General features: G+C 41.3%; 1 protein-coding gene across 7 annotated transcripts in view; it reads right to left on the bottom strand.

The window, feature by feature from the left end:
* Positions 1-2,147: 2,147 nt before the first annotated feature.
* Positions 2,148-10,361, bottom strand: part of mtcl1 (microtubule crosslinking factor 1) — an 83,348-nt gene continuing 75,134 nt past the window's right edge. For 4 of the 7 annotated variants that reach the window (XM_086272080.1, XM_086272082.1, XM_086272079.1 and 1 more), the window contains one exon: positions 2,148-3,385. In XM_086272080.1, coding sequence (XP_086128206.1) covers positions 3,182-3,385 — 204 coding nt within the window. In that variant the 3' untranslated portion in view covers positions 2,148-3,181. Of the gene's footprint in view, positions 8,965-10,361 lie in introns of all 7 variants that reach the window. The other 3 variants (XM_086272084.1, XM_086272083.1, XM_086272085.1) reach the window with 3 other exon arrangements.

Genomic DNA, 10,361 nt, shown 5'->3' with positions numbered 1-10,361 from the left:
TTGACAGTTGGGTGTAGTGATGTTAGCAGAGAATCTGGCGAAGAGAGATTGAGTACGCTGGCCTTATGAGTCCCCGGCTAAATTACCCACAGGTGTAAGCGATCAGCAAAAACACTGAGGCCCCTCCCCGGGGTGGAGACGCCGGCTCGGAGGGAGACACACTGGCACACACCCGGACCATGACAATAATAACCAAACAATTTGACTTGATGGAGCGCAGACCCATCAAAACTGAGAAAACTGAGTATTCAGTTCAATTAACACAAACATTTTCTTCCTTCTCACTCTCATTTAGGTCATTTGCGCTTTGGTTCTGCTTGTTTAAACTGTAAATGGATGCCCCAGACAAATGTGGACCGGACCCGGAGGTCAGCATATTTGGATGTGGAGTATATAAATATAATGAGAAACCAGAGCTCCCCCTTACATCTACCAACATTTCACCAGTTTATGAATAGGTGATACTGGACACTTAATGAAAAAACGTACATTTATTATTTAGGGATGTTACATCGAGAGAATTTTGGGAGTATTATCCATCCCGTCTATGGAATGTGAGGGAAAAGCACAGGCCTGTGTTGAAAAGAAAACCTTAATTAGGACTGTTCACAACATAAATTCTGCTTGTGTTTTAATATAATTGTTATCCTGGCTTCCTGTTTGCTTCCATAGCAGGATGTGGAGCAAAATAAATTACTTAAGAGCCCCTTTAGCAAAACTGAATTTACAGGTTAGGTGAGTTTAGTCAGGGTATTTCTAGTAACCATATGTGCTGCTCAATTCTTTTTAGAAATATATGTAAATATCAGTTCTTTGTGTTTATTCTTTATTTTTTAGTTGGACCTGGTTAATGTAGATATTTAGTTTCTCATTTGGTTATCCAGATACTCACCTGAGGCCGGTAGAGCATAAAAGGAAGTCAGCTGCTTTCAGAGGGGTCGGTGTGTTGGTGAACTCCTGCTTTAATAATACAGGCTATAGGTTGGTGAATTCAGCCTCATGCTTTGTTTAAACCTGAAGCTACTGCTGTCTGCTAACTCTAACTAACCTGATGAGTCAATTACATCCATAAGTTATAATGGTGTAGAAACACATATCTGTAAACTAGTGCTAAATACTAGTGGCCTCTGCTGGCACTCCTCTCCCTCAGAGTGTCTACACCCCTGACTTGAGTTTTTTGCCCATAAGGATGGGTTACACACACACAAGGAAACTATCTTAAGGCCTGAACTGCTCTTAGTCTTCTTCTTCTTCTCTCAGCTCCTTCCTTTCCGACTCACCAGAGTAAATCATCTGCCTCAATCTCACCCTATCCCTAGCATCCTCCTCTGCCACACCGACCCTCTCAATGCCCCCCTTCACTACTTCCATGAATCTTCTTTGTGGGCTTCTTTTCCTCCTGCCTGGAAGGTCCACCTTCATCATTGTTTGTCCAATATTACCGCAATCCCTGCTCTGCACATGTCTAAACCATCTTAGCCTTGCCTCTTTAACTTAGTCTCCAAACTAATCAACCTGAGCCGTCCTTCTGAAACACTCTTCTAATCCTGTCCTGCCGGAAACTCCCTTTTGCAGTCAGTCTGAAGTATTCATACAAGAAACTGGTACGCTGGTGTTGTTGTTATTGTTTTTCTTCTTCTTTTTTTCAAGTTCTTGAGGTCACCACTTGGGTCAGATATGGTGTGTAGCAGCTTGAATCCCCAGTGTGACTCCAGTGAGCTTGACCTTTACTGTTCTATCTAAATAAGGGCAAAATGTCCAAAAAATAATCTCTTTACAGTGACTGACTCTGCCAGGGGTAGGTAAAACAGCAGATTCGGTCCTGCAGACCTTTAAATAAACTAGTGGGGGTAGTAGTAATGGTCTCTGACTTGCACAATAACCTGGGAAACAAGAGTAAGATGGCACAACGTGATGCAAGAGGATTTGACTTCTGGGAGGACACAATCTTCTTATTCGCATTCTCTCTTGTGTGCGTCCCACCCCGACCCGCTGTAACCCTGTGGTCTGCACCGTAATCCACACGCACACGGTTCAGGATGGCGTGTTTGCCAAGAACGCAAACTTGGGTCTAACGAAACAGCGCACAATCCATCATGTGCTACAGCTAACGTATGTCATGGAGAGATACAAGAAAAGAGGCGGTCTTGGAAATACACATTCATATTTATTACCATTTAGTATTTACATAGGACTATAGCTCGTTAAGACTTTTTTTGACATAGACTTTTCATTTAAAACATTCATGTTTTCCACAATCCCTTTTTCTTGTCAAAAGAAAAGGTTTTTCCTATCCAATAGTAACAACTGTACAAAGCCAGCCTGATAAGTACAATAATTTACTTAAAAACATCTTATTTTCATCAATGCAAATCATGTGACAACAAAACAGTCCCCTCCCCCAAACAGCTGAGCTGAGCAATCACAAATGACTATAGCTCTTTATGTACATGCACTAAAGTGCTAGTATTCAAAAGGCATGCAAATATTTGACCCATATTTATACAACTGCCTTCCAAATATGCATAAGGTTATTATGTTTGTTGTCACCCATCTTCTACATGTCTACAGAGTCAAACATTCATCTCAACGTAAAAATAAAGACGGACACGAGCATCAGAAATGACATCATGTGTCTCCGCTTCAGACCCGGTGAAGCAGAAGTTGTTTTTTTGTTTGTTTGTTTGTTTGCTTCCTTGTTTTTGTTGTCTTTCCTCTCCTTGAAGGTAAACAGAAAAGTAAAGTGAAGCTTTAAAGGCTGGCAAAATAAAAATAAATAAAAAAAGGATTTAAAAAAAGTTTGCATGAATGTTTATGGGACAGCGATGAAGAAAAATAAAAATGTAAACACAGGAGGAGTTTTTACCTGAAAAATAGGTTCACACACACACACACACACACACACACACACACACACACACACACGGGTGATGGTTAACTCAAGTATACAGGCACCTCTTATGGAAACCTATTTTTCTGTATGTTGTCTTTAAATACAGTACATTCCAGGTTCTTAAAAAAAAAAAAAAAGGTTCTGGTTCCTTGATGGTCAGCTGGTGCTACTGGTTAGATCCCAACCCCTCTCTCAGGCTCCTCTAGAGGGAGTCCATATGTTTGGAGGGGGTTTTCTGAGGTACTGGGTCTGTTTAGGCAGAGGTGGAGGAGGAGGTAGAGGACGGCTTTACGGCGGCTCCTCACCCTCCAGGATGGTCTTCCGGTGTCCCGGCGGCGGGAAGGTGAACCTCCTCTTCGAGCCCTCGCTCCACTTTGGGGAGGAGGAGGGGGAGCGTGCGGCCCAGCGCGAGGGAGGTCGGCGGTTGGCCGGGCGCGCCGGTCTCAGGAAGCAGGAATCCAGAGGCGGAGCCACCGGAGAGCGAGGCAGGTCCTGCCAACGACAAGGAGCTGTCAGAGAGGAGCAACGGGGCGCCTGCAGCCATTTGCCACCGAGGAAAACAGGAAGTGAGGAGATTCATACAGAAAGATGAAGGGGAGCGAGTGAAAGAAAGCGAGCAAAGGTGCTGATGTAGAAGTGACGTGCACATGAAACAAAAATAAGGAGCAATGTAATGAAAGAATTTTAAATGAAAGCCATTTCATGAGGAACTTTTATGTTTTCACTTGTTTCTTACTTTATTCTTGTTGCAGTTTTCTTTCAGTGGATATAAGAACTTCAACCCCTAACATACTGCTCCTAATGCAGTTTTTAGTCTGACCTGTTCTGCCTGCCTTATCTGAAAGGATTTAACTTAAAACTCATTTTGTTTGCTTGAAGCTGGAGCAAAAACCAGCAGGTCAGCCTTTAAATAACTTAAATAAGTGACAGACGTTTAACCTTCTCACCTAACAGGAATGTGCAATCTGGTGAAAAAGGCAAACAAACCAAGAAAGAAAAAAAGGTTACATAGTTACTGCAGACATTTAGCTACGGAAGCAGACAAGAGTCAATTTGAGCAGCTGTTTCAACCTTCCCTCTGCCACTTAATAGGACTCAGTTACTCAGGGGACACAGAAGCTAATGACCCACACCTGCTACCACCATCACTGGTTGAGCGAGCAGTGCAAGCGCCTAACATCACTTCATTTGACACATTTTAAAGAAGCTTCTGTTCAGTGATTTGTTATATTTGGCTGGTACACTGGCAAAACACAAATGGTATGACAGATATAATTTAAGAATTCTCCGCAATCAAGCATCATAACGTTTGAGTCTCTTGGTGTTTTAAAAACCGACTGAGAAACTGACAGACACAGTACGGTAGAGACTCATTAAGGGGAAAGTAAGGCCACCTTACTGCCCAGTCTATTTCCAGTCTAATGAGGGCTTTACTTTCCAAACTGAACATTATATTATATTCAGTAAAACTTAAAACCAGCAAATCTAAACTTATCAGAGAAGCATTTACTGGGGTCTTAGAGTACAGGAAGTGAAGGTCTATTTTCCCATAGACTCCTATTCAATGTAACTACTTTTTGCAACTGGAGAAGCCACCCCCTGCTGGCCATTAGAGAGAATACAGGCTTAAGACTGACAGGCTTTATAATGCAGAAAACATATACAGAAACACTGAAAAAGCCAAATCCACGGTTCAAAGAAATGTCTCAGGTACACTAGAGTAAAAATCAGATGCCAACCTCCACGTGGAAAAAAACAAGAAAACAAAACCAACTGGTTACCTAGAGGTTGACAATTCTTGTAGGTGACCACTTTCAGTTACGAGGTAACTGCACACAGGTTGCCTGGTAGGAGGCAAGCTGTCTTCAAATAATACATTTGTCCAAATAATCCTACTTGGACTGACTATAGTCGCTCACAGACTTAGCAAAGGTTAGCAAATAATTGCTGTCTAATTTATAAATGTAGACAGATTGCCAACATATTGCAGTCACTCTAATTCTGTGACAGGTCTCATGAGGAACTCAGCTGGTTGCCAACTGGTTGTGTTCTGGTCATATTCCTATAATATAATCAGAGCATTAAATCACTGGATTGTCCAACAGATGGCAAAAGATTTATCATTTTCCACATTAAAAAAAACAGAAACTTATAATCTTCTTTCATCTTGACATACAAAAACTGCTTTGAAAATGGCAGCTGACTGCGAGTGGTTGGATACCTGGTCCCAATCTTCAAAGCAACCATTTCAAAGGGAACAAGATCACACAAGTTCATTCCACAGAGCTGGCAATGTTACAGTGGCACTGCTCAGACCACTGTTTTCCTGAGTATGACTGTGGCATAATTAGACCACAATTAGAAGTTTATTAGATTTAATTCAGAATTTTAAACCCTGACTCTGAAGTCATCTCAGTGTTTAAAGAAGTCCTAAACTGCAGATGAATCACTTGCGTGCCACAAATCTGCTATCAGAGGTCACTGCAGGCATCAGGTGATAGAAGTCCATAAATACATGCAGTCCATTTGTGCAATTTTGCATTGATTGTAACGTCTAAATATTTAAACCTGTTAAGTGCTTAATTGGCAACAAAGCTTTATGCATCTGTCCCCTGGATGAAAACAGAAAGTGTAGAAAAAAAGGCCACAAAAAACTAAAACTATGAGTGAGTTTGTTTTCCCCCCTTCGAGTGAAGTCAGAGCATGAATCGAGTGAACGATCACACCACTGGCCTAAAATATTAATAGCTCATCTCCAGGCGTTAGATTTCACTTGAAGGATGGAGGACAAGAAGACCAAAAAGCAACAATCTAGTTCGGCTAAAAATACATGACAGTCAGGCTGCGGTGGTGTGAGAAGATGAACTGGAGGAAAAATAACCGGATGGATGGACACGTGGATGGAGGATGGACAGATGTGCTACACAATCTGCAGCAAGTCCTGCAGAAAAACAGGTCGCAGAGTTTGACAGGAGGCGTCTGCGCCAAACCATCAATAAATCATTAGTTTATGAATACAGCTGATGGGAATACAGACGATACTGCTTGTGCAAGATTTCCCATGTGACGCCAAAGCATCAGATCAAACAATCCCACAAGTCAGGCACCTGTATACAGGAAGTCAGTATACACGAGCGGATATTAAAAAACAGCAAAGTCAACACCTGTACATGGACCACAGCTTCTAAGTTTTTGACCTTAAAAAAAGATCCACCTTAAAACCCTCTAGTGCAAGAATAAATAAAAATCCGTTTTAGATCAAATGTATGTCCATTAATTAGCCTGAAGTTACAGTATGACCTAAAATATCATCAGATTTTCACACAAGTTGATAAAAAAAGAGCCCAGATAAAACAATTAAATAAAAATCTTAAAGTCTGTCATTTATTTACTGAGGAAAACAGTCAAGTATTTAATATATGTGAGGGGGAAAATTATGTCAACCTTGAAAATAATCAGTAGTTAAAGCTCAGTGGAATACTACCGTAATCAGGTACTCACATCCTGTGTTATCTAAGGAATCTGGTTTTTACAACTCATTTGTGGACGAGAATCGTGGTACGAGCAAAAGATTCCTGAGGACTTTAGAAAAGTTTTTGCTGCTCAACATCTCTAAGGATTTTGAAGTTATTCAGACAGATTGTGTACAAATGGAGGAATGTGAGGAGCATCGTTTCCCTCCACAGGAGAGGCCGACCAACGGTATTACTCAAGGAGCAATACAGCAGTCTGGGAGCCCACAAAGGTTCGTATACATTTGTCACTGATGATATCAGCTGTTGGGACTTGTGTAAAAATATGATGATTATTTGTTATTCTTACTGAGAAATGGAGAAATGTCTTAACACCCCTCTAAATTTAACCAAATGCTGCATTTCCTCCCTTTGTGCCAGGCCTGCTGTAAAGGATCTGTATTTATATCCATGAAGGCATCTTGTTCACCGACATCACTCAGAGTGTTCTCCACTTTGTTGGATGTTGTGAAGGAGATTTTTCACCACGGAAAGAATTCTGTGATCATTAGTTTATTTGTCTTTTTAAGAATGTTGATTTGGAAACTTCTGAAGGTATTTTTCACCTCTTCTGTTCCTATACGAGTGGTGACAGGACTGTAGTGAGTCTGATGTACCCTCAAGTGGCGATATAAGCGGCGGTTGTCACAACGAACGCAGTGACTATAAGCCAGGCTTACCGATGGCCACTGTTCTTTCAAAAGCATTTGAGAAATATCAGAAGTTACAACCTGCTAACACTTCGTTCCAACGCGACATCTGAAATGACCAATATGACATGGTGAGAATAGACACACTTCCCTGCAGTTTCTAACAGTGGATTTTTTCCTTAAGCATGCACAGTGTACCAGAATATTTAGTTCATTTCTACCAGAAATGACACAAAACCAAGACAGTGCAGAGGAAATGGCGAGTGTTAGCAGCCCGTCTTCATTGGTTAATCTTTGTTAGTCTGAGAGGAAATGGTAAGAAGACGTAAGAAAGCGCTGTGTGGACAAACACGTGAGAAAAAAAGTACAATATTACAAGAAAACATCACAGTCCGTCTAGCGGTGCACGTAAAAAGGAGGACCTGGTAGAAACACAGTGTTAGAATAATCCAGCAATGCCTTATGAAGCCCGAACAGACAACAATCGACCTGTGAATGTGTGAAATGTCCAAGAGTCGTCTTTTATGTCATGTTCACTGGCAAACACTTTGGCAGAAATATTAAAATCCACCAGTGATCAAGACCGAAGACTCTTTGGGTTACATGAATTTAAGGACCATACCAGTGTTTTTGCATGACTTCTTTTCCCCCCAATCAGTGGCAAATAGCAGATATTTTATGTTACCACAAAACTATTTAGCTTTTATATTTAAGTGTGACGAGCTACTCGCTGAAGCTTGAATTTTTCTTTAGATACATACTGCAGTAAAAATCCAGCACAGAGAGCAGAAACTGTGTAATAAATCTAATCTCATTTTTATGTCTGCAAAGGTTTTATGAAATGTGTTTACAGCAGGATTACTCAAAAGGTAATGAATAGATTTGCAAGCACTCATTTTTACACCTGTGTTGATCCAGGAAGTTTTTCTGGAAGGATTCTTTACTATTCTGAGGCAAAAATGGGCATGAAAATTACTCCAGGACTATTAGCTGTGCTTTTCAGACATGGGCTCAATTGGACATTACTGTGTAATCCAACCTCCCAACTAATGTCCGATTCAAATGCATCAGAAATGCATTTTCTCACATGCACCTCAACCGAATAGTGTCTAGAAAAGTTTAGGGCTGTAGTGTATGTCTGAAATTGTCTTTATAAACAAAACGGGAGGGCTAATAGTTTCAAACTGAGGAAGTTATGTGTACCAAAATGCACAAACTGCCCGAATGGCTACCAAAACATAAAAAGAAGACACACAGATTATACACACAGAAGGAGTGTGATTTCATTCTCTGCAAAAGATTATTCTTTAAGTGCTAAATATACAGGTAAGAACCTGTAAGGTCACTTGTATGAAGTTGCTGCTCTGGCTGCTTTTGCTGCAGTGGAACTCACTGATTTGTGCTGCTTAATAAACCCCATCTCTCACTTTATGCAAGTCACTTAAACGTGGTTTTTTTTTTACAGTACAAAGAGACATTTTTATTAAAATTTTGATAAGCCAAGAACATATAGTATGGTGTTAGTTACAATAGTGGATGGGAATCATGGGTAATGTTCTGCAGCATGCAAAAACACCGGCATGGCCCTTTACAAAAAACTGATGATCCACCAAAAAATATGAGCATGCACTCATTAACTGGGAGAAACAGATGCATGGCCGTCGCACGACTTTTGACACCACTCCAATGGCTTCACACACTGTCACTGTGCTATCCTGTGAAGCATGCATTAATGAAGAGGGAGGAGGTGGGGGGGGGGGGCTGAGGTCTGCGGGGCGTGAGGTTCCTGTGGTTGGTGAACCCACCGCCAAAGGTCATAGAGGCAAAGTAGGAGGAGGAAGAGGAACTTACATCACGGAGACTAGCAGATTTAGAGTCCCCAAGGAGTTGTTAGTATGACAGTGTGGTTCTGGATCAGAGCACAGAGGACAGGGAGGAGGAGATAAAGCCCAGAGGGGAGGAAAGAGGGAGGGGAGGAGAAGGAGGAAAGATAGAGCGGGAAATGTTAATTGGTAAAAATCAAGCAAAGGGGAAGAGATCAAAGAAAAGTCAGGTATGTCGAAGGCAGAAGGCAGAAATAAGGCGGACCACCCAATAAACACACGCACACAGCTTCACTTAAAACCTGGAACTTCTGAAAGGGGAGGAGGGGGGCAGGCCTAGAGACTGGTTGGCAACCACCTGGCAACCACTGGTTGCTAGGGAGTGGTTGCCTGCTGTTGTTAGGTGAAGTCGGTTGCAAAGTGGTATACATCAAAAACCTCGTTTCTATCCGGTTGTTCAGTCTGACGTCACTAGCCGTGTCTGGGTCTAAACTCTGCTGCAGGTCCATATATCAAACGATCACTATGGCATTACTGAGAGTTGAAAAACTGTCTAAAGTCTTTCATCTTTAATAAAATGATCAGCGTTCTGCTCTACCAGGTGTAACAATTGAGTTTAACATCCAGGCATCCATGAAAACGGAATTTATGACATTTAACGGAGTTAGAAGTTAGCAGGGAGTTAGCTCGCTAGCTTCTATCTAAATACAATATAGCATGTCCTGACTGCGGGGTTTTGGAAACAAATTAAAACGTACAGCTCTGCTATCACTTCCAGCATAAATGAAGACAGAAAACTAAACAGCAGTGACGTTTGTAGGGTTACTGAAGTTGGGCTAGCTGGTATATAATGATGTGCTACGTGACCGCTAGCGACACAGCTATGTTAGCATAATATAAACAAGCTAACTTTTTTCCACTCGATAAAAGTTACCGTGAGTGCTGTCAGTGGTCAGGAACAAATGTAATCGCATGGCAGGATGCTGTAAAAGGACCAAACTTCAGCCAGGAGAACAACTGAGATAATCCATCCACAATACGAGGTTAGTCATTCATACTGTATACTGCTGCATGGGCTGGGCTGTAGTTACATCCTTAGGTTTTAAAAACTGAGCTTAAATAAATGATTAGCGGTAATAAAAGCCGAGGGAGGTCAACAGTGATCACTGACTGTTTTAGGAGCTTTTTGAGATCAAATAGAAGAAAATACATAACATTAAACATGTTAACAACACAAAAGCCATATTAAACGTAGAATACTTTAGACCCGGAAGTAGGATTCGTCGCGTCATCACTGAACAACCGGATTTCTTTAGTTGCTAAGAAAGTCCCCACTCACAAACTACTCACTAAGTGCTCATGAAGAGTGAACATCAAAGCAAGAGTGCAAAGTTAGAACTAGAAACTGAGACCATTTACTTTCAAAGTAAAGGTTGCACCTTTTTCAGCAGCGAGGCACAAGTTTTACTTTGAAGGTGAAAGG

Source organism: Aulonocara sp. 'chitande type north' Nkhata Bay, linkage group LG18 (assembly GCF_057382095.1).
Source record: "Aulonocara sp. 'chitande type north' Nkhata Bay isolate Kocher_YH1m ecotype deep benthic linkage group LG18, A_spYH_male_GT1.1, whole genome shotgun sequence".
Classification (NCBI taxonomy): Eukaryota; Metazoa; Chordata; class Actinopteri; order Cichliformes; family Cichlidae; genus Aulonocara; species Aulonocara sp. 'chitande type north' Nkhata Bay.
The sequence above is the reverse complement of the archived record's forward strand: the minus strand, read 5'-3'. Positions and strand labels throughout refer to the sequence as shown.